Here is a 25,071-nt window from a genome sequence, read left to right on the forward strand (position 1 = left end):
TGCGGGAGCTGGTGAACTCAGAACCTGCAGGTCAGGAGGTTGGCTGCTGGCTCACTGGTTGCGGGAGCTGGTGAACTCAGAACCTGCAGGTCAGGCAGCTGGCTGAACGCTTCTCCAAGAACTGGAGGTCAGACCACAAGACAAGCGCAGAAGTGAGAGAGCGTGAGCTTTACTGGAACATCCTGTATGTTGGATGCAGGCCACATCCCCAAAGAAACTCCCCTTCCAGCTGATTGGGTGCTCTTATCACATCACAAAGTAGAGAATGATTGTATAATATCTGCAAACCACCGAGAGCCAAGTTGGCACATAGCAGTAACTATCACAACCCTTCTAGTCTGTAGACTACCCTGCTCTGTAAGGGTAGATGTCGATACTTAAAACATCGCTTAGCACATATTAGGTACTTAATAAACGTGTTGAGTGAATGTAATAATACTTTTGAAGGAAACTTTTTAAAGAAATGCTTCCACTGCACCAGAGCTTCCTGATAGATTGACAGGTGTGCCAGGACTGTGTTGTAAACGTGCCATGATATTGATGCCCGCAGCCCAGCTTTGGGCCAGTCATTCTGCCAGCAAGCAGCCTCTGTTTGCTGCAACGTGCCATACAAGTACTCTCATTTTCTGTGTGTGTGGGGACCTGAAAAAGGTTAGGGATTCAGCTCAATTTTAGGGAACAAAATCCCTGTGAATTTTTGGTTTTGGCTTCTTGTTGTTGAGGTGCCTGGATGGCTTCTGGAACCTGCATGAGTGGGTGGGGCTTTCTTTGCTGCCCTTAGTCAAAGCGTTCTTGATAGAGAGCACGAAAGCTCTGCGTGCGGTTCCCACCAGTCCTAGGTGGTTACTCTGCCAGTGGTGCAGGCAGAGCTGGTGGGGTAGGAGAGTGAGACAGACCCTCTCCCCTTTCACTTACCGTACGTGGTTGGCGTCTGGCCTACGTGCTTACGTACAGTAGGTTCTGTCTCCAAAAACATGCTCGAACGTGACTAGCATAGTGGCTTAATTTAAAATTTTTTCTCAATTTTTTTTTAAAACTTTGAACAAAACCATTTTCCTTTTTTTTTTTTTTTTTGTATTGTAAGTGTGACCCAGAATCATGTGAAATGTAAACATTATTATGTAGAGAGTAAAAGTTCCTTGAAATTTCTCTCCTCAAAGAGGGTCACTTTCAACAGTTTGGTATGTATTCCCACAGTTGTTTACATAGACATTTTTTGCTTATTTACACAAAGAGAGACTCATATGAGACATAATGTTCTGTAATTTTTTTTAACTTAGCAGTGTGTCAGAAACATCGCTGGATGTTCGTACTCACAGATCTAACACACTGTTTAATGAGAATGTGATCTTCCAGTGCACGCATGCACCATACTTCTTCCTATCAGTGGGCATGGAGGTTGTTTCTAATGTTGTACTGTTACAAACAGATCTGCAGTGAACATTCTTTAACGTGTCTCTCTGTGCTCTTGTTACGAATGCTCCTGTGGGATGTTGGTTTTGTTGTTGGGTGCCGTCGAGTTGATTGCAACTAATAGCAACCCCGTGTGTAATAAACCAAAAAACCAAACCTGTTGCCATTGAGTCGATTCTGACTCATAGCGACCCTATAAGGCAGAGTAGAACTGCACCATAGAGTTTCCAGGGAGTGGCTGGTAGATTTCAACTGCCGACCTTTTGGTTAGCAGCCAGTCTGTTATCCCCTGTGCCACCAGGACTCCCCATGTGTAATAAAAAAAAAAACTCGTTGCCGTCAAGTCAATTTCGACTCATAACGACCCTGTAGGACAGAGTAGAACTGCCCCATAGGGTTTCCAAGAAGTGGCTGGTGGATTTGATCTGCTGACCTTTTTGGGTAGCAGCTGAACTCTTAACCACTGCGCCGCCAGGGCTCCATGTGTAATACATAGATAATGCTGAATCGTTCGTGAAAAAAATGTGGGGCTAGTTTATTATCCTCCCAAAGCTAGTGAGAGTGTTTGTTTTCCTGCACCCTGGCCAACACTGTATAGATAATTTTTGTCTGTCTAATGGATGAAAAGATATTTTTTAAAAAACTTTGCTTTTCCCTGACAACTACTTAGATTGATGATCTTCTCATATGTTTTTGTCATTTATATTTCCTTTTTTTATGTTTCTTGTTCATATCCTTTATCCATTTTTCTTAGTGATTCGTGTGTTTTCAGGTGTCTGTCTGTTTATAGGCTGTGAATATTTTTTTCTGGATGTTACTTCTTTTAAGGAGCCTTGGTGGCATAGTGGTTAAAGCACTCAGCTGCTAGTCTCAAAAGGTCGGCGGTTCGAACCCACCAGCCACTACACGGGCGAAAGATGTGGTAACCTGCTTCCGTAAAGATTACAGTCTTGGAAACCCTATGGGGCAGTTCTACTCTGTTGTGTAGGGTCACTGTGAATTGGAATCGACTCGACGGCAGTGGGTATGAGTTGGATATCTTTTGCTTTAGAGAGGTTTTAAATTTTTATGTAATAAAGTCTTCTCATCTTTTTCTTTATTACATCTGGGTTACATGTATTGATGAGAAAGGTTTATTTTGTCATAAGATTGAAAAACTGATTCCGTATTCTAATACTCCTGTGGTTAACATTTTAATATTTAATTCATTTGAAATATACTTTGGTGGGTTATACAGGACTCCCTGGGTGGTGCAGGTGGTTAATGCACTTTGCCCTGAACAAAAGGTTGGAGGTTCTTGTCCATCCAGAAGCGCCTCAGAAGAAAGGCGTGACGATCTGCCTAATGAAAAATCAGCCCCTGGGAACCATATGGAGCACAGCTCCTCTCCTGATGCACACACAGTCGACTTGAGGGCAGCTGAGTTTTGAGTATGGCACAGGGGTCTAACTTTTCTTTTAATGTGGATTACCAGTTGCCTCTGGGACTATCCTTCTTTCCCACTGCTTGAAGATACCTACTTTATCACAGACTAAATTCCCACATACAGTGAAACCTGTGAGAGCCAGAACTCAATGGGGCTGCCTTCTTTTTCCGGGTCTCATTAGTTTTCTGCCTTTTGACAGGGTGCAGTCTTACCACTTTTCTATTGTTCTCTGTTAGTGGGAAATATTTGAGTTTTCCTTCTCTGACAGAGCCCTGGTGGCGCAATGGTTAAGAACTCAGGCTGCTAACCAAAAGGTTGGCAGTTCAAATCCACCAGCTGCTCCTTGGAAACCCTATGGGGCAGTTCTACTCCATCCTAGATGGTCTCTATGAGTCAGAATCTGTTTGGTGGCAGTGGGGTTGTTTTTTCCTTCCTCTTTCTTCTCTAACTGCCTTATGCAGGTTCTGGCTTTTGCAGGTTTTACTGTTATGCTTTAGTTTCTCTATTTATTTAGTCTTGTGCCCACACAGCTTTATAAAGTGTTTTGATTTTAGGGGGTAGGTCAAGCACTCTGCTGGTTACTTTTATCTGTGAAAATTTTCATAACTCTTCTTGATAAACATGACTCTTCCAGCTGAACTTTAGAATCAAGTGGTCATGTTTCAAAAGAATCGTATTGGAATTCCTTGAATTAATAAATTAATTTGTGGGAAATCTGATATTTTAATGACACTGAGTCTTTTATCCAGGAACATGAAAGTATGTCTCAGTTTTGTTTTCAAGTTTTATCATTTTCTTTGTCTGAGTTTTGCATAATTCTTGCTAATTTGTTTCAAGGTATTGTATAATTTTTGTTACTGTTGTAAATGGGATTTTTTTCTTTAGCTGTTTATTGGGAGTGTATGGGAAGGCTATAATATTTGTATACTGTATTTTATGCAAATAACGCATGCGCTCTATGTTTATTTGCCAACCGAGCCCCCACCCCCACCCCCCACTGCGGTATTTTTGTAAGTGTACTCTGCCAATTTTTTTTACATGTTGCTATAAAAAAATAAGCATAGCACTGTTATGAAAATACCTGGTGTGGGGGGCATGGTTGGCAAACAAGCATATTTTGGGTAAAAAATACGATGTTTATCTTGTATCTGGGCACCTATTGAGCTCACTCTCATTTTGGACATCATAATTAAGCAAATTTATGTTATTTTTGAAGTTCTATTTGGTGTCCAGTTCTATGAATTCTAACACGTGTATAAGTTCACATAACTGCCCCCATAATCAGGATGCAGAATAGTCCCAGCACTCCAGAACAATCCTGGTGCTGTCCTGTTAGAGTCACTCCATAGTCCCTGGCAACCCCTTGTTTGTTTTCCATAACAATAGTTTTGTCTTTTTAAGAACGTCAGGTAAATTCGATCACACGGTATGTAACCTTTTGAAACTGGCTTCTTTTCACTCAGTGTCTGACACTCATCCGGATTGTGTATGGTGATCGTTCCCTTTTATCACTGAGAAGTCTTCCATCTCAGGGCCGCACCAGTTTGCATCCTTCCTCCAGTGGAGGGCATTGGAGTTGTTCCTAGTGTTTGGCGATTATCAACAGAGCCGCTGTAAACATTTGTATATGGGTTTGTATGTAAACATAAGTTTCAACTTATCTAGGGTAGTTACCCACGAGTGGGACTGTTGAGTCATGGTAAAAAGTTAAGTAATTTTGACTAGGAAGTTGGGCTTATTACAGTATAATATTCCTAATAGATAGAAATGTAAAACCTCTAGTGTATTTATTATTGTGTTTTTATCACTTGGTACTGTTCTCAGCTCACTAAAAGCTAAAGTCTGTATTTCTGTCAGCAGTTCTCTGCCGTTTGATGGGACTGTGATATATCTTGCCTATTGAGGTAACTAAGACCTCTAAAGAAAACCCAGAGGGTTGCAACAAGTGATATTGGTGATTCAGGGACTTAATTCACTCTGATTCAGTATAACACCCAGGGTTATTATGTGTTATGTTCAGAGACAGTTTTAACTGTTATCTTCGGGGTTAGAGTAGAGACATAGTAGAATTATATAGTGGAAAGAATTGTACACCCTGAAAGAGGGGAGTGGGAATAATCTATGCCATGCACTTAAGTCACACTCTAGAAAAGCTATGTGTTTATTGGAGGAAAGGCATTGTTATTTAGCAGACAAATTAGAGTAATGAATTATAACCAAGGTATATGCTATGTACATTCAGGGAACACTTTCTAATCAAGTCTTCTATAGAATAGTTGTATAGAATGATTGTATTCTATAGAATGAATGTAGGCCCAATTTATAGAAGACTCGTCTCTCTATGGTCTTAATTTTTAGACCATGAACCAATCAGAAATAGGCATCGAGATCCATATTTTGTATATTAAGAAGAAACAAGCACCAGTTCTGAAATGTATCTGATGCAGCTCTTGAAAGAAATTCTGTCCCTTACCTCACAGTCATGAAAGCGTCTGTCCCACAGTCACTGTGGATGTGGGTGTCTTAGCACCACCTGCTATCTTGTTTTTGGCTAGCTTTTCAGGTAGAACTTAGTACGGCTTCCAGAACATTGTCTGTGTCTGTACTACAGTTTTCTTTGAAGTTGAAGATGTTGTTTGAAGTGCCCTCCTCCCCAGGTGGTTTTCATGGCCTCCCAGGAGTCTGCCCTCACCTGAACTACAGGGCACTTGTGTCACTCATTTGGTACCTAAGCCATTTTTTATTGTTGGCTTAAAATTTGTTTCCCAAAGTAATGCATGCACATAGCTTAAAAGTCCAATAGTACTCAAAGCCTTCTAACTAAAGTCGGAAGTCTCTTTCCCACCCTCTGTCCCTCAGTGCTGTGACTCAGAGCCTCCCGCTTTCAGTTCTTAAGCTCCTTCTGATTGCTGTCGATTATCTCCAGATGTACAGTTTTAGACATCACTGACTTTGTCGTTATGGAAGACAAGGATTAGCTCTCACTTCCACATCTACCTTCGTCTCCCCAACTTTTCATTAGAATTCAATGACATTTGTGGTTAAACTTATTTACTTAATTAAGACTATGTAAACATTGTTCAGTGTTGTACTGTGATCATTTCTTTTCTTGTATATATTTTTATTTTGTCTAATATTAATAGTTGGCTCATTTTTTTCTTTTTTTAACTTCCTTGGGTTCTATGTGTTTACGGCTAATTTGTCCCAAACGTTCCAGTTTATCTTTCAGACACCTTGCAGTACCCATGCATATCATGTAACATTAGCTCAGGAAATGGGTGGGTAGAAATTAGAGACACAGGATAGCTCTTTCCAGGAACTGAGAAATGGGATAGATGTCAGCTAGAGGAGGATGTCAGGCCAAGGTATTTTTTTTAAAGATGAGCAAAAAAATATCAACATGTTTATCTGCTGTTGGGGCAATCTTGAATGAAAGAGAAAAAGTGATTCCGCACGAGAGACACTGAAATGGGTGAGGGGGTGGCCTCTGGATGGGTGGAGGCGTTGGCCTTGGGTAACATGGAAACAGGAGGAAGGTAGAGGGCGCTGGCATAGGTGCAGGCGAGGGGTTCCACGCAGTGATAGGAGCTTCTGGAAGTTCTTCTCTGACTGCAGCCAGTTGTTTAATAAAATGGAAAGCGGGACGATCAGCTAAGAGTATGCATATCGAGGAGATAGAAGGTATTAGAGCTCTGAGAAGTTAAAACAGTTACCTGATGAGCAGGAGAGTGAGTGGACTAGAGACATGTAGAAGAATTGCCAGGCAGCCACAAGGCTTACCTGAGGTTAGTGATGCTGCATTCAGAGTGAGAAGAGTCAGCTCTCGTCAGTAACGTGACTCCAGGTACCGGCATGGAGTTGGAAGAATTGGATTTAACTAGGCTTGAGGTTTTGTCACCAAGGAAAACGCAAATATTTTTCACTAATTCCAGCGATAGAAAAGTGGTACGACTACCCTGTCAAAGGCAGAAAACTTGCAAGACCCAGAAAAACAAAGCAGTCCCGTCAAGTTCTGGCTGTCACAGATTTCACTGTATATATTAATTCATTTAACATAATAATAAGCCTTTTACATGTTAACATACGTAATATTTTTATGAAAAATAACTTCCAAAACAAGTTATTGAGAAAAGTGACATTGTTTTAATTATTTAAATTTAAATTGTTTTAATTTTTTACAAATCTCTTTAATGTCTGGTTTAATAGAATTTAGCTGGATTCCCATATCTGCTTCTGCATTCAAACTTTTGGTTGAAGTCTATGAAGAAAATCCGACCTTAAACAGACATGTAGCTAGAAAAGGGAGTATTTTACTGTCCTTTTCAGATGATTGTGGCTATTCTTTGATACTACAGCAAAACTGGACTGGTAGTAGGTTTTGTTTTGTTGTTGTTTTTGTTTTTGCCGGGGTGGGGGTGCTGATTAATTGAATTTTTATTCAAAAGAACTATAGTGGCCGACAAGAGAGTTAATACCCAAAACAGTTTGCCTCAGTTGGAAATTGATAGTAGCAGGTTTGGAAGTCAACAAACAGAAGCCTTAGTATTCTTGTAACAGCTATAAGTACATAAAAATGATTGGTGCTTTTAGTACAATTTGGAGATGGAGTATTTACAGTTAATGTAAAGAAAAAAAGAAAAAAAAAACATAAACCCAATTCCTACAAATTAAAATTCGCCTCATCACACAGTTGTGAACATTTTTATAGCCCAGTTTTTCACCATTCTTAAAATGGGAGTCTACAAAAATACTTCTTTATATTCAAAAGCTTAAAGGTGATCCAGTTACCTTGGCTTGGGAGAGCTCACATAATGATCATTCTATTTCCAAAACCCAGAGAAACCCACAGACTTCACCATGAAAACACAGGGGCAGAGCAGATTGGCCAAAACCAAGGCAACTGGTTAGACAGGAAGGCAGCGGATTGCTCTTCACTTCGCTGCTGAAAGCTGTTGCTTTGGGAGCTGATTGCTCCACTTTGGGTCCCGGGCCCCAGCCATTTTTAGGTCAGTGTCTGCCTGTTGGGCTTTGTGGAGCATGCCTGAACACCAGGGTCGCGAATTCATCAGCGTTACCCGAGGTTACAACTCTCTGTTAGGAAAAGTCGGTTTAATTTGTCAGACACTTCAATGATTTCTGCCCTCCCCCTGCAAAAAGCATAATGATTTGTCGTAACTAATAAAATATAATAATGATGTGATTTTTTTTTCCAGGAAAGTACTCTATGCGCTTTTAAAGTTACGTATTTTTCTAATACAGAGGATAATTTTACACTTTATTGGAGTATGGAGCCCTGGTGGTGCAGTGGTTGAGAGCTTGACTGCAAACCAAAAGGTCAGCAGTTGGAATCCACCAGGCTGCTCCTTGGAAACCCTAGGGGGCAGTTCTGTTCTGCTCTGCCCTGTAGGGTTTCTGTGAGTCGGGATTGACTCAACGGCAATGGGTTTGGTTTTTTTTATTAGAGTATATGGTCATTTTTGGTCTTGTTTCAGAAAGATTTTTAAGATACCTAGTCATCCGTGCTGACAACGTGGTTTTAGCTTTCACCACAACAAACATGCATATGGAGAACATGGGGCAGGCCTGTGGGAAAGCTGAGTCCCAGCTCCTGCTCTGAGCACAGATGGAAGGCTGAGCCTCCAGCGGCAGCACACTTACCAGCTCAGTGAGCTTGGACACGTGGCTTCACCTCCCCTTTTTTATTTAGTTTCATCATCTGCAAAATGAGGGCTTGGGCCATATGATATTTAAGTCCGTGGGAGATGAATCAGTTGTGATGGGACTGTTTTAACGGGGATTTTTACGTAGGCATTAATAGGTAACTACCACTACTCAGACACTGAAGAAGTAGCTTAATTATTGCTGGTATTTTTCCTTCACAACAGATCCGTGGACAAGGCTGTAGTAGGAAAATATCTTAGGCTTTCCGCATATGTCTAGTGATCTTTGATTTTCTGTTTATATGTTCAAGAGTGGTGCACTAAAAAGCAAATGGAGCGCTCTCTGTACCTAGAGGAGTAGAGGGATGGGTGGCCCAGTGCCTGGCTTAGCCTTTTGTGTTGTGGTTGGGAGGAAAGTTGGTGGTTACACTGGGTCCTTCCAAATGCACAAGGTTATTTTTTCTGGACAGTTGAATTTTTTCCTGGATCGTACCCTTCTTCAAGCACGCTCAGGGCTCAGCTTCCTGTGCCCTGCTACATGTGCCACTACACCTTCATCAGATTTTTATCACCCAGAAATTGTTTGCAGTCACTTGTCATTCTGTCCTTATTCCAAAATTGGGCTGTCAGGTGAGAGGATAGATAAATGTGTTATCAGTCTGCCATCTGTAGCCAGATGTCTTCAATATGATGGTGAAAAACTTTTCATCTAATTATTTTTATTCACATTGTATATTGCACAGTTTAAAGAGTTGAGGCTTGTTTCGAAAATATCATAGTCCTCTGTACCCCCCACCCATTTCCTAATCTCCCAAAGCAACCACTTTTAATCTTTTAAACTGCTGTTTTTGGTTTTACTTCCATATCTTTAAAAATATGCATATATTCTGGCTTATTTATTTTTCAGTTTTTTAGGCATTGTCAGTTGGCTTTTCATTATTTTTTAAAAAATGAAACTTTAAAAAAAATAACTTCTTAAAAAACAAACTATTTTTCTTGAAATATAGCACACATACAGAAAAAAGTGCCCAGATCATAAGTGTATAGCTTGGTATATTATCACAAACACATTTGCATTGCCATGACCCAGGGCAAAAAATAGACTGTGACCAGCACCTCAAGAAGTCTCCTTGTACCTCCCCCTAGTCACTTCTTCCCTTCTCCCCAAGGCAGCCGCTGTATTGAGACCACAGATTCCTTTTGCCTGTTTTTTAAAGAGTCTATTAATGGAATCCACAGTATATATTATTTTGTGTCTGACTTCTTTCCTCCACTTCAGGCTGTGACATTCTTCCATGTTGTGTGTTGTGAGATTTTTATTTGAAGTTTTATTTTGTCTCTAGCTGTAGGCGTTTGGCTCAGTCTCCTTTCTTCCAGGCGCTTCCTTTAAAGGACCTGGGGTCTTTTTTGCCGGCTCCTTTAGTGGTTGTGGATGCTTTAACATCGTGAGGAGCAGGGTGTTGGGGTGTTTTGACCGATACAGGAAGTGGCAGATAAGGCCTTTTCTCCAGTGATGTGGGCTGGGGATCTGTTGGGACCTTTCTGTTGAGGCATGTTGGGAGAAGAAGCCCTTCTCAAGTTGAGCTGTCTTTGTTCGGTAACTTTCCACTTCACTTCTGGCATCAGGGTGAATATATGGAATTTCCCAGAACTGTACAGGGCAAATGGCAGGGACACTCCTCTTTCTCCTCTCCTGGTGAGCCCCCTTGGCTTTTGCCATGCCCCCTACAATTCCACATGGATGGGGGGTGATGGTCCTCTCTCCAGTCTCCACCTTGCCAGAGCACCTGACAGTGCAGCCCCACATTATCTGCTCTTTTGGAACCTGAGGTCTGATCTCTATCTGAACTCAACTGCAGACTCCACCTCTGAGCCAGATTATTTTGGTGGTTGAGTCGCCCTAGCAGGGAGCTGGAGGGAAGAGGGAATTAGGAGCTTCCTTCCCCCTCAGCCTTCATTGCCACTCACACACTCGTCACATTAAATGCTAACGTTTTACTCTGGGGACACTGTTGGCTTTTGATAAAATGACTGTTTTCTACGGTTAGTTTAAACTGAATGCAGCCTCTTTGAGCTCGGGTTTTCGCTTCGGGTAGTACTTGGACAGTAGTACTTGAAGACGAGCATCAGAACAGCATTGCAGTGGATCTTTAGTGCAGGAGGACTAGGGTGGCGGCGGTAGTTGCCGTCGAGTTGGTTCCACCTCGCGAGAAGGAGGATGTTGGACGTGACCAGAAGAGAGTGGTGGTCACGAGTCCAGTCCTGAGAATGGGAAGCTGGAAAGGCAGCATACTGGAGAGATTTGCCATGAAGAGAAGGAGGAAAGTGGAATAGCAGCCAGAAAGGGCAGTGTATTTGAGAGATTGCTTTGGAAATTCGGAAACTCAAGTATACCGCATAAAATTGCTAATGAAAGTAAAGATTGGTATCTGTTAAAGCACCAGAAATCCTATTTCTTCACTCTCTCTCTAATGTGTTCAGTGACTGCTGACTGGTGTCCAAGGCCTCAGTTCAACTCAGCAAGCATTTATTGAGCATTTCTGTGTGCCACGCGGTGAGCTCAGGCTGTAAAGACGAATAAGGTGTCTTCTCCCCAGTTGAGGAAAGCAGAAGATAGAAGGACTTTTGCAGCTAGTATTTTCTCTAGCTTTATTGACTGTAGTTTCTATTGAGACTCATATTTTCCAAATACAGAATTAGAGGTCTGACTTTGCTTTTGCAAGCACACTCGTTCACTCTCCACTCTTCCCCCATTTCTGCTCTGCTTCCTTCCCTCCGGGGGTGAGTTTCCTTTTACTCCAGGATCAGTCTTTCTCTAACACCTCGCAGGTTAATAGGAAATGAACGACTCGGGGAGATGGAAGCTTTAGACCAGGTTACTCAAGCTTGTTCATTTTAAATAATGTTATGTGCACAGTCTAACAGTTCTGAAGGTGTGCTATGGGGACCCCTGGAGGTTCTCTGAGGCTGTTTCAGGGGTCCGTAAAGTCCAAACTGTTTATAATGCTTTAAGACATGACTTTTTCACTCTCGCAGGTGTCCACTGGAGCTTTCTAGAGGCTGCATAACATCTGATATCCCAACAGTAACTGCAGAGGCACATAAGAGAATTTCATAAAAATTTGTCGTTCACGTTAACTTGTGATGGGTTTATTATTGTTATTTTGAAATGAATTGTTAAATACATATTTTTATAATTTCTCAGTTTTCATTTCTGGTACAGTAGATGTTGATAGATATAACCATCATGAACCAAAGTTCTTTGGGGCCATCAGTCAGACTATAAAGGAGACAAAAGTCTGAGAACCATTATATAGAGAATCTCCAAGAGCTTTCCACAGACTTTGGCTACAGACCCTTTCTTCAGGTGCATCTCACTGGCCTGTGTCTGCCGGATGCACAACAGGAATCGCTGTGGGCTGGGCTCACTGTTGCTCTGGACCCCAGTGCAAAGTCGGGTTAATTTACATCCCCAGGTCACGGCAGAGCCTGTCACACTTGTGTTCCCCCTTTCATCCCCGCTGTCACTAGCCATCCCTCCCCCATTCTGTCTGCCCCTAGTCCTAGAAATACCTTGTATGACGTGGCAAGTGACCACGGGCCAGCCGAGGAGGCCAGTCCCCTTACTGTACATTAGTAAAGCTGATTTTTTATTTAAGATGAGAAATGCACATCAGTAGAAGCTCCGATGCACGTTTTCCTGTGCCCAGTGGCCTGTTTTGTGTCCTCGCCCCTCCCTGGACAGAGGCGACTAGGTGACCCGCTTGTTGCCTCTGTACACACCTACCTGGGCTGGCCTCAGATCCCTCTGGCACCAGTCCCTTTACTTCTTTAACCACCTGAAGGGCTTCAGTAATTTTAAAAACATAGAATGTTTTAAAGTTTTCAGATTCTGTACCAACTTATTTGTTCATACACTTAATTATCAAGCTCCTACTATGTGCAAGACACTCGAAGAGGCAGTCTGGGCCACACAACAGCCATCATGCCTGCCCTCAGATCCGAGAGACGGCGAAAATTAAAGCATCAGTAAATAGTGAAGAAGAAATCTGCTGTATTGCCATGTGTTTTAGAATATTTTCATTGTATAATCCTTCTCAATTATTTATTTATTATTGGGTTTGGAGGGAATTCCCTTGTTTATAAGTGACTTAAACATAAAAATCTTACAACAACACCCTTATTTATACAAAGCCCTTACTTTCAATGATAAAATATTGCTTATTATGACTAACTGAGCTTTGGATTTTTTGTTTGATTTGTTTGCTTGCTTTTTCATAATGTCTGGGCATTACAAAACCAGTTAGTCTGTAATTACCAAACTCTTTAAATCTGTAAATATTTATTAATATATTTTTTTCTAGGTCGCAATAAAAATAATTGACAAAACCCAGTTGAATCCAACAAGTCTGCAGAAGGTAAGGTTGGCCCAGTATCCAGTATCTTAAAAATGATTCTCACTGCTCATTGCCGTCTAATCTGTCCTTTAAATACCTCAAGTGTCGTTTTTATTTATTACATTTAGTGAAGGAGCCCTGGTGGCGTGTGCCTGAGTCCTTGGCTGTGAACCAAAAGGTCGGCAGTTTGAGCCCACCAGCAGCTCCGTGGGAGAAAGATGTGGTAGTCTGCTCCCATAAAGATTACAGCCTCGGAGAAACCCCCTAGGGCAGTTCTACTCTGTCCTATAGGGTTGCTGTGAATCAATTCAATGGCAGTGGGTTATTCTGTTTAGTGCAGTAAACCTTCCTATTCCTAAAGCGAATGCAACTTAAGTATGGTATTGTATTAAAAAGTGGGGAGTCCCTGGGTGGTGCAAACAGTTAAGCGCTCCGAAAGGTTGGCAGTTTCAGCCCACCTAGAGGCACCTTGGAAGACAGGCCTGGCGATCTGCTTCCAAAAGTTCACAGCCTTGAGAACCTTATGGAGCACAGTTCTACTCTGACATACGTGAGGTCACCATGATTTGGAATCGACTTGACGGCAACTAACAGCTTTAAAAAGTGGTTCAGTTTTTTCCTTCAGTTGAAGACAGTGGATTTTAAATGTTCCCAGTAGCACAAATTGAAGGCTGTACTTTTAAATTTAACATTCTAAATATCAGCTAGAGTAGTTCGTTAAATAAAACAGAACAGAAAATATTTTTACGTAATTGGTATCATGCAGATTTGTACGTCTTTCTGATAGATAACACTGAGATCTTTGAAGTCGGACCATGGCCAGTTTTGGAATGGAGATTGATTAATCTGAAGGAAAATGTAGAAGTAGACCTGAATGAGAGTTGAGAAACGTGTTGAAAGCAGTCTCGCTCTCTGTATCATCTGACTTCAGAAGTTCTCACCCTGGTGCGTTTTGGACTCACCTGGGCACCTTTGAAAATCCTGATGCCTGGACCACAGTAGAGATTGAATTGCTCAAGGCGGGTGTGGGCCAGGTGTGTCGGGGGCAGCGGCAGATAATCAGTAATCTTCATTGTAAGACCCTGCTAGTGCTTTATGGTTTACAGAGCTTTTTACGTAGCTTCGTTGGGTTTCTAGATTTGGCCTGCGGTAGGTGTGGGGCACAGAGACCTTGAACTGCAGACAGGAAATCTGAACTGAAGTCCTGGCTCTGCCACTTAGACAATACCTGAGTCGACCTTGAGCACGTCACCTAAGTTTTCTGGGCCTCGAGTTTGTGACCTGTGAGATGGAGATGATTTCATCTTCTCAGGGTGGATGTAAGCGTTAATGAAATACTGCAGAGAAAAGGGCTTGAAGCAGAGGAGCAGTGCACCGGTGTAAGCTGTAGGATAAGCGGACTGCCCCTGTGCTTTCCTGGAGAGGGCTGGGTATTTTCCACTTACAGTAATTTTGAGGCCTTGTCCCTGTTAGTGTCAGTGAGGTGGGTGGGAGATAACCTTTATCTTGCACTAAAAATGGTATTTAAGTAAGTGGTTCTTTGTGATCTGCAGCCCATAGTGGGCCTCCAGGCTTCTCGAAGTGACCCTGGGACAGATGTAAAAATTGAAGGCCTTTGCTTTGAAGAGTAGATGGTCCCCATTTCCGTAAACTTTCATTTCTTCGTGTATCTAGGGCCTTGGTACTAGTAAGTAAATTAGGGGTGACTAAAATTCGGTGCTCGTAAACTGACAGGAACATAAAGAAGCTTATCGAGGGCTCTGATCCGGTATTCTGTGATGTTTCCAGTCTTTTGTTGTTCATGTGTACCCGCAGATCATTGGACTCCTGCTGGTTCCCAGGAAGGACTTTGTCGTAGTGTTGTCTTGAGTTGGTTTTAGGTTGTAGCCCTTTTTTCCTTCTTTCCTCCCTCCTTTCTTTCTTCATTATTTTTGGTTATAGTATTTAATTGCTCTATTCTTTCTATTGTTATTATTATTAAAAATTACTGTTTGTCACATCATTGTAACTTTGTATATGATGGATTGTCTGGTTAGCTGGATAGTGTGATTACGCATGTTTGCACCAGCATGAATTTTGGCTCATCATAACCTAATAGTAAAGATTTGTTTGTAGTGTACTTCAGGTACTAATTATCTCCAAAAGACTGACGATAAAGCCAGATCTGTCCAAGTTAAATAACTTGACAAGTATAATATTTTCAGATTACAGGGCATTGTTTAAAATCATGGGTATAAATTCGTATTCTTATAAAGTAAATAAGAAACAGACTGTATATATTTCTCTCAAATTCTTTTTTACTTGCGTTTCCCTTTCCATGGGAAAATGTTACCAGGGTGGAGGTACATGGAGTCTTTTGCCACTCCCCTTTGGGGTAGTAGTTCTTGCAGCCTGTTGTCTTCCTCAGCACCACTCACGACCGTGCCAGCTTGCGTCAGGAACAGCTCTCATGAATGCAGTGACTGAAATCCCTATAGCGTCGGCACTGCCTTGGATACTAGCATCTGCTTTAAGGAGCGTTTTGCCGTCGACAGTATCCAGGTCTTTCTGTCCCATAACTACCAAACGTGGACTGGCTCCTTCAGGCGGGGTTCGAGCGCAGGTGTCAGTACGGTGTCAGTTTTAAAATGTTCACAGTATTCGGGTTTGCACATCAAGTTGAACGTGTGCTAAGTGTGTGTAAGTAAACTTGCATAATGAAGTTATTTTTACCGACAAGTCTCTTTTCATTTTTGTTTTTCCAGCTATTAAGTTAAATGTTAGGTTCTAGTAAGAGATTTATTTCTCTCTACTGTTTTTGTGCTTTTCAACTTGTAAATGCTATTCCTGGGACACTATTCCATTCATAAACGTCTTTTAGAGAAGCCTTTAAAGAACTCTAACGTTGCCTTCCTATACTGGATTTGAAAGCAGCAGGAATAACAAAAATGTTAGCCTTCTTGTTGGTTTTACGAAGTCGTTTTTTAGTTTTGATTTGGTCATATACTTTGTAACCTCGCTGCATCTTGTTGTATTAGATCTGAGGATGTCATTGAGAAGCAAGTCATGGCTGACTTCCTAAAGTGTTTGTCTGTTCAGGAATATTAGGCTGTATTAGAGCGTGCAGTACACTAAGTGTAGGCCATCCGGAGTTACCGGTGTCTGCCAGGCTTGGGAGCAGACGGACAACAGAAAGAGGGAAGGAGAGTGACATCAGGAACCCCGTGAAGCCAGATGGCGTGGATTCAAATCCAGGCTGCCCCCATGCCTAGCTGTGTGCTTTTGAGCAAGTCACTTAACCTCTCTGTGTCTGCCTTTCCCCATCTGCAAAATGGGAATAATGACAGCACCTCATTGGGTTGTCGTGAGAGTTAAGTTAGCATTTGCAAGCTTAGAACAGTGCCTGGTGCACAGTGAGGATCTGAGTGTTTGCCATTACTGTGTGCCCTGCTGAATAGTAGTTTCTTGTTTGCTTGTTTTTGGGGAATGGAGAGTGTTTTTTGTTTGTTTAAAATTTTCCCCCATAGGAAATAAGTAAATCTTCAGAACTGAATGTTAGTTTCTGGCTAGTTCTTCTGTAGGACTGAATTGTAGTACACTGATTCTGTAATAATAACTACTTACATTTGTGCATTTAGAATATGCTGGGCACTATCCTGAGTGATTTTAGCTGTATTAGCTCGTTTAATCTTTAAAATTTCATGAGTTAGCTTCTGTTATTCAGGAAGGGGAGGCCAGGAAGATGAAGTAACCTGCCCAAAGTCCTGTAACTAATAAGTGATGATATGTGGGCAGGCATCCTGTGTTAGGTGCAGTCAGCAGTGACTCGAGCATTAAATAAATAACTCCAAAAGAGAGCCTGTTGGTCACATTTCAGATGATTTAGAACTTGTAGTAAGTAGCTTGGGAGGGTTGCTATTTTATATTAGCTACATAGAAGTTCATCATCATTATTAGATGCTAGAGTGTGGACCTTTTCACACTGGCTAGTCTAGTAGGTCGCTTTCCATCTTCATACTCTGTTAGGTGGGTGTCATTACATCGCCGCTTTCCAGTGAGGAAACAGACTGAGAAGTTGATGTGGTCAGCCTCTCTAGCTAGTTAGTGATGGAGCGAAGATGTGGATCTTGGTCTGATTCCAAAATATGGGCTCTTTCTACTCCATTATGCTGTTTTGGGTTTTCTTGATCTTCCTTCTCCAGAGTAAACACCCTCAGCCTCTTTGGCCATCCACAGGAATCCCCCTCAAGAGAGGCCTAGTTTATTCCATACTTGAAATTGATTTTTTTTCTTACCAGAATTTGATTTCTGCTGATTGGTTTTCTGCTATAATTCCAGTCTTTGGAGATATTTTTGAATAACAAGTCTTTTGTATTAGCTATCACTTGTAGTTAGGTGCTGTCTAAATTAGGTAAGGATGTCTTCATCTAGTTAAAATATTCACCACGACAGGGACAAAGCCCTTCAGTAAAGAAATCCATCCTTCTAAGTTGATGCTGCTGACGCAGTAGTAAGCCTTTTTTTAGTATGATTGAACTATTGTCCATAGGCTTTTAGTGAGAGAAAGGGAAATCCCTGTGTTTTTAAAAATTTAATCAAATTTACTACAGGGAAAAAAAATGAACAGTCAAGTATGTTCAAAATACACAGTAGACTCCCAGTGTATGGAAGTATTGACTATAGGTTTGTTTTTATCAGGGTCTTTTGTGGGGAAATCCTACTTACCCCCACCTCAGTCTGTTTTCGTTTTACAGCTGGTGCTTGCTTGGGTGCCACTGTGATGCTTAGAGCTCTGCAGCACTGGTGGCCTGCTTTGGTATCCCAGAGAATCCTAGCCGTGGGACGAATCGGAGAACTGTGTCACTTAAGGCAGAGAGAACCAGTTCATGCTGTTCATGTGGTCTGCAGTGTAATCACGTTTACTGCCGCCACCACTGGGCTGTCTGGGCCTCTGTAAACCAGTAGTTGTTGGCCGTGGCTGTACATCACAGTCTTGTGTGGAGGTTCTGGTTTAATGGGTCTCGGGTGGGGGCGTAGTGATTCCAAGGGCCCAGCCCAGGTGAGAGTGGCTCCTAGGCCCTTTTCACTTCCCCTCAGCGTTCTTAATTTCTTGCTTTTTCTTCCCAAAGGTAATCTGCTTTAAAGATGGCCCCTTCCCCAAGTGTCCCGAGCCTACAGACGGCTTCAACTGCTACTGCTGACTGTTCCCCTCTCTCTGTTCTCGTTTCCTGGAACTCTTCCTAGGAATGTCTCAATCTGTGCCTGTAAAGATCACAGCCTAGGAAACCCTATGGGGCAGTTCTGTTCTGTCCTGTAGGAGTGCTATGAGTCAGAATCGACTTGATGGCACACAACGACAGCAAAGACTTTTTCCTTCTCATTGGGTGACACACAAAACATTTGGGATTCTTTTTTCATTGAACACCTCTGCTCATTTTTTCCTTCCTCATTATTTTCCTCTTTCCTCTCCTAGTCTTACATTGATCTGTTAGCAGACTAACAGTTCAGGCCATTAACAGAAGTGGGCATTACAGTCCTGTTATTTATACTCTGGGGCCTGCATTCAGATACGTGTACTAGATCTGGTCGGGTAAAACAGACAGGGGTGGCAAATGAAGTCTAAGGCTCTTCTTGATTATACATATTTAGACTATTGAGAAAAAAATATGTATTTACTTATTTTTAGATTTCGAAAGATTTAGAAATAGAAGAAAATATAGCTTCAGTGTTTTTGCTTTTTATAGGGAACTTTCTTTATTGCTAAACTTATTTTTGTTTTGGCAAGAAATAATGTAGCCTTGATATTTAAAGTAGATTGTGAATTCTAAATGAGAACATCAGAATTTATTTTTAATTCTTTCAGTGATTTGTTATGATATTTTAGAAAAGTCAACAAAGGCCCAAATATCTTAAATGGGCTAAACATAGAGCATAGCATGGACCCATTTGCAGGAAGTCAAGAACTGGGTACAGATTAGACTTTGGGAGAGAATCGTAGTAATAACAACAACAGCCAGAATCACAACGGCATGTCCAGTGCTTATTGTGTGCCAGGTACTGTTCCAAACACTCCACCTGTCGTGTCTCATTCAGTCATAGGTAACAGAGGGACAAGGAGGACAGGTCATTTCTTAGAATCACTCACTTGGTGAATGGTGGAGCCAGGCAGAACCAGGTAGTGGCTCCAGAGGTCAGATTCTGAATAGATGTGCACACTGTACCTACATCATTGTATGTAGTTTTCACAACAGCCCTGTGGAGCAGCTGTCCTTAATCTATATTTTATGGATGCCTAGACTGAAGCTCTCTTGAGATTTTGTAGCTTGTTCAGCCATCTGATAAGTAAGCGACTGAACCCGCGTTAGAACCTAAATCTATAACCTCACATAGCTTTCCTCACACCTGACCTCTTGGAAGAACTCAGTCTCATCACCTTCCATCTGGGAGGGACTGCAAAGAAGCATACTAAAGTTCGCTGTGCAGGAGGTGGACACCCAGTGACATCTGTGGAATTCATTTTGGAAGTACTAAATTTATTTTTTTTTAACACTAGATTTATTTTTCTTGGTATTGCCCTGATCTTAGGAATGTTGACCACCAGAATCTTGGATTTTGGGGGGTGGGAGGATTTCTTAGTTTGTCTTTGAAATATTTGATTATAAAAATCCAAATTGCTGCTACTTCTATTTAAATATTTTAAAAACAGCTTAGTTTTTATTAATCAGCTAAACCTAAGCAATTTTTTAAAATTCAGTTTAATTTTCATTAAATACTGACTGTAATTTCCACCACACATCTGTCAGTTTGTCATACTGTGGTGGCTTGCGTGTTGCTGTGATACTGGAAGTTTTGCCACCGATACATCAAATATCAGCAGTCACCTTTTACATAATTACGGTATAAATATGTATGTGAAATGAACACCTATATACCATTTGGTTCAAGAAATGGATCATCAATAATACCTTTACATCATATATATCCTATATTGTGTAGTCATATATTGTGCCCCTCCCCAATCTGGTTATTCGCTTCCCACCCACCAGGTAACCACTAACAAGAATTTTGTTTATTATTTTCTTAAATGTCTTTATAATTTTACCACATATGGATACCTCATCAGTATAGTATAAAGTTTTTAAGCATTATATAAATGGAATCATACTGTATGTATTTGTCTGCAGCATGCTTTCTTTTGCCCAAATTGTGTTCCATGTTGATGTGTTTAGCTGTAATTCACTTTCAGTACTATGTTCCTTTTCAGGATGTGTAGTATTCCATTGTATGCATAGGCCACAACTTACCCAGTCTGTAGTTCAGGGACATTTGGGTTGCTTTAGCTGTTTGTATGACAAGCACTGCTGTGAGGAATTGTCCTGTGTGCCTCCTGATGCATGCGTGCAAGAGTGTCTTAAGGACATGTCCCCAGTAGTGGAATGCCTGGTTCACAGGTGTGTATATCCTCAAATTCCTTAGAGGCCAGATTGCTTCCAAGACAGTTGTTCTAATTTACATTCCCATCAGTAGCATATAAGAAAGAGTGCAAATAATGTACCATCCTCATCAAAACTTGATTTTGTCTGATTTTTTAATTCTTGGCAATCTGGTAGATATAAAAATGATATCTCATTGTGGTCTTAATTTACATTCCCTGATTACTGATGAGGCAGTATATCTTTTCATGTTTTATTGTTTCTTTGAAGTTCCTTCTCAAGTCTTTTGTTCCATTCCTGGTGAGTTTTTTTTTTTTTTTTCTTTATCATTTTAGAGACTCATTATGAATTCTAGATTCTATATGTGTTGCAGGTATCTTCTTCCATTTGGTGGTATGTCTTTCCACTATCTCGATGTTGTCTTTTGATGAATAGTAGAGGTTCTTAATTTTAATGCAGTTGAATTTATCAGTCTTATATGGTTCGTACCTTTTGTGTCTTCTTTAGGAAATTCTTCCCTACCTGGGGTCATGTAGATGATTGTATTAAATTTTTTTTATAGTTTTTATCATCTTTAATCCACGTGGCAGTTGAGTGTGTTGTGAGGTGTGGGGATCCAGTTTCATGGGTTTTCATATGTGCCATCACTTATTCCTGGCCTCTCCTTTCCCCACTGATCTGCAGTGCCAAGTCCACCTACACACACACAAACTTGTTGTTTTGATCCTCAGAGTGTCGTGGTTAGTTTGGTTCACTTACTATTTATAATTTTATATTGTCTTACACGGAGATTAAGGATTCTTCTCTGGGAAAGTTGATTGACTTAAGTGAACTTTTTTAGATACAGACATTTGAGTGTCTTTCAGTGAAATTACTTAATCTCTGCCCAGGCTTCCTGTGGTCCAGCCCTCACATACATAGTATTCAGTCCACTGTTTTAATATGAAAGGACAGCCAAGAATCTTGAGATATTTGAGGATAACCGGAGACTAAAATAAACTGGTGGGGGGGGGGGAGTGGAAGGGGAGCAAGGAAGAAAAACCAGAAGAGAAAACAACACTACTTTGAAAAAATTATAATTGATGTTTTCAAAGATTTAATAAGAGAGAAAGACAATTATATTCATGAAAGAAGAACAGGATGCCTTGGAAAAGGACCATGGGAACAGGAGTAAATGATAGTATCAGAAATAAATTCAGTGAAAGGATTGGAAGATAAAGTCAAGGAAATCTGTTGGAAAGTAGTACAAAAACTCAGAGAGATGAAAATTGAGATATAAAGATGGGAAGACCTACCTAGGAGATCCAGTTTGTAATAAAGAGGAGTTGTAATGAGAATGAGGACAGGAAGGGAAATTATCAAAGTCTAACAGAAGGCAATTTCCCAGAACTCTAGTACAGAAATTTCTAGATTGAAAGTCGCAGTGAGTGCCCAGTATACTAAATGACTGAAGACCCACGATATATCTGGACTGAATGCTAATGTACTATAGATATTTAATCTGTGATACATTAAAATGTAAATACATCAGAGTTAAGGAGAAGGAAGAGGAAAACGTAGGTCACAAAGGATTGTAACAGAATGACATCATACTTTTTAGCAACACTGGAAGCTAGAAGAAATTGGACCAAAACGTTTGAAATTCTGAGAGAAAATTATTTCTAACCTAGAATTCTTTCCCAACCAAATTATCGATCAAATTGTGTACCAGGCTTGGTTTCAAGTGTACAGTAAACGAGCATCTCAAAATGTATCATCACAACTTGAAAGACATTCTAGGAAAGATGTGAACAGACGGCTATGATGTAAAACAGAGGAGACCTACTTCGGTAAGATTTTCGGAGAATCTGCCTGATTTGAAGGGTGTAAAGGAGAGAAGACTAAGGAAGGAAAGAGCCGAATATGTTCTAGTAACTGAAAGGAGGAGGGTGGCTGGAACGGAGGTAGAGGGGAAGCAGGGCTGCCATGGCCAAGGTCAGGGCTTCATTCTGAGTGCAGTGTTCTCAGCTGTATCGATATTGCATCCAGCGTGGAGCTCCTCTAATTTAGCAGTTGTGGAAGTAATTGGGAGATCCAGATTATACCTAGAGATTCAGCTATAGCGAATTGGAAAACAATTTACATGTGAAGGTTTAGCTTGACAGAGAGAAGCTAAGAAATAACTCAAGCATTAATGGTTGTCAGGGATGTGGGTGGCTGTCTTCTGTCATCTCTGAACATAAAACGTGGGAATGACTGCAATCCCAGCAGGAGGCCTTGATGTTGGAGGTGAAGTGCTCCTGCCCTGGAAGATGAGTCCGTATTCTAGACAGGGAGGGTTAGTCATCAGATCCCATTTTGTAAGCTCTGATTCAGATTGTCAGTCAGATCCTGCCGTGTCCATTCCCCCAGGCTCACAAGTGTTAGATGCGGGTTCAGTTCCAGATCAGACACAGTGCACAGGGACAAGTGCGGGAGAGCCCTGGGATTCACCATCATCCTTCTGACATAACCAGCTTCTCCTCATCTCCCAAGGCTCTTCCCAGCTCTTGCTTCCTGTGGTTGTAAAATCCTGGGTGTTGGGAGACTTCATTCTGGCGAGATTCACCACAGAAGGATGGCAGGACCTTGGAGGATCTTTTCCTCTCTTTTATTTGCAAGCGTGTTGAGTAAGATGGCCTCTAAAATTCTGTGATTTTCTGACATCTTCTTGTGTGAGCCCAGGCCGTGATAGTCTGACCCTCCTCAGAATTCGCAGCACTTGTTTGTATAGTGAATTATCATTTCTCCTTGTTCTGTGGGATGACTGGGCAGTGACAAGTCTTACCTCAACACCCAGCTGGCAGGTTGCAGGGGTGGGCGATGGACTCACTGGGACATTGGGGCCTCTCTTTCTACCTCTGGTTTCAAGAGGCTAGACCGGCTTCTTCACATAGCAGCGACATTCTTTCAAGACAGCAAGCCCCAACACCCAGGCATTTTAACCAGCCTATGCTTGCTGCATGTTTGTTAATGTCCTGTTGGCCAAAGCAAGTTACACAACCAAGTCCGTGTCTCTGATGATTTGTTGAGGGTCGTTGATGTAACAGTCTACCACAACCTCCTGCTAAATCACCTACCTTCTTCAATAAGAATCTCCCAAGGGTAGTTTGTTCACAGTCTTCTGAAAGAGATGATTTGGAATTGTCAATCTAAGGTCTCATGGTGTGGTTCATTGGGACCATACAAGTTTTGACTCACTGAACCCCTGAGTAGAAGCTTTATCGAATCAGGCTGTTTAATCACAAACAATTTTTGCCAAAGTCTGATCTTACATCTTCAAGATAGCAAAGTAAAGTTGAGATTGTGCTGTCATCTCCCTTTATGAGACCTCTGCTATTTTTCATACTATAAAATTGAAGCATTTGTTAATACCATTTTAATAATAGGTTATAAGCTATTTCAGAGTTAGCCCAGCCTTTCATATTAGTCTTAGATATAGACTACTAACCATTTGCAATGAATTGGTTATGTAAGAAAAATTTAACTTTATATTGCAACAGTGGAATGTAATGTTTAATAACTTGTGTTGGGGGGATTGTGTGTGCTTTTTTTTAGCTCTTCAGAGAAGTAAGAATAATGAAGATTTTAAATCATCCAAACATAGGTACTTTCTGCTTTCTTATATACTTTTGAGTCTTAAATGCATTCTTGAAGGTATGCCATAAAGCTGAACATGCGTTCTAGGAGTGATAGGAGGAGATTCCTTCCCTCCTTCCAGCCCAGGTACACTTTTTAAAAAATACATACACACGATGTCGATCCTTTACATTAGCTTTTTGAAATTTCTGAAGACAGAGCAAAAGCTTAGGTATTATGTACTTGAATTTAAAGCTTTAATGCATAGAAACATCTGTAATCAGATTAACAATAATTTTCTGATTTTTTAGTATACTGCATTTTATGCAAGTAACGCAGGCCTTCTACGTTTGTTTGCCAACCGCTCCTTCCTCCCATGAGGTATTTTCATAAGTGCTGCTATGCTAATTAAAAATTAATTTTTGAAATTAATTTTAGTTATGATAATACTTTGCCGGGGGAGGGAGCAGTTGGCAAACATAGAAGGCATGTGTTATTTGCATAAAAATACAGTATTAGAAACTATCATAATTAAATTGTATTTAACTAGTAGATAGAAGGAAATTATAGTAAGTCCTGGAGTTAAGATTTTCAAAGTTGTCAGACTTCTTGCTGTGACTGTGTACCTAAGAAAACCCTTGGTACAGTGAATCATATTTGAAGACGTAAGGGGCACTTGGCATCTAAAGGCATTTTGGTATGAATTGTTTCATGAAGCGCAGATGTTTTACCTGCCCTCTATGTTAACAGCTCTGTGCTAGCTGCTGCGAGGAGAGGAGACGGAGAGGAGACGTGAGGATGAGGGAGGGCCTTGGTTCTGCCGCGTCGTAACTGCAGAAACAAGATGGAGATGTGGTGTTACTCAGCACTGACCCCACTGTATACACCCAGTGAGAGTTTTGGTCCTGCAAACATTGTAATAGAACTCTTATTAGTATACAGTGTAACTCCTGCAATCTAAGAATACTGCTTCAGGAGTGAAATTGCTCTTTACACAGCCATGCATGTCAGTTTACTGTCAAATTCTACTATAGGAAGTGGCGGAGATGATATTTAATGTTAAGACATCATCGAGAATTTTGGAGGCACAAGAATGGAAGCCAGTGTTGACGACTTTGGACCCACAGGAGGGAGAAAGCTTTTATACAGAGCTCTTATTTTGATTG

The 25,071-nt window shown here is 41.1% G+C and overlaps 1 protein-coding gene across 14 annotated transcripts in view; it reads left to right on the forward strand.

Annotated features, from left to right (window-relative positions):
- Positions 1-25,071, forward strand: part of MARK3 (microtubule affinity regulating kinase 3) — a 104,498-nt gene that overhangs the window by 35,489 nt on the left and 43,938 nt on the right. For 8 of the 14 annotated variants that reach the window (XM_023731805.1, XM_023731806.1, XM_004376738.3 and 5 more), the window contains exons 3-4: positions 12,864-12,917; positions 23,885-23,933. In XM_023731805.1, coding sequence (XP_023587573.1) covers positions 12,864-12,917; positions 23,885-23,933 — 103 coding nt within the window. Of the gene's footprint in view, positions 1-12,863; positions 12,918-13,683; positions 13,842-18,004; positions 19,400-22,019; positions 22,957-23,884; positions 23,934-25,071 lie in introns of those variants that run through there. The other 6 variants (XM_023731814.1, XM_023731813.1, XM_023731812.1 and 3 more) reach the window with 6 other exon arrangements.

Source organism: Trichechus manatus, unplaced genomic scaffold (genome assembly GCF_000243295.1).
Source record: "Trichechus manatus latirostris isolate Lorelei unplaced genomic scaffold, TriManLat1.0 scaffold00045, whole genome shotgun sequence".
Taxonomy (NCBI): Eukaryota; Metazoa; Chordata; class Mammalia; order Sirenia; family Trichechidae; genus Trichechus; species Trichechus manatus.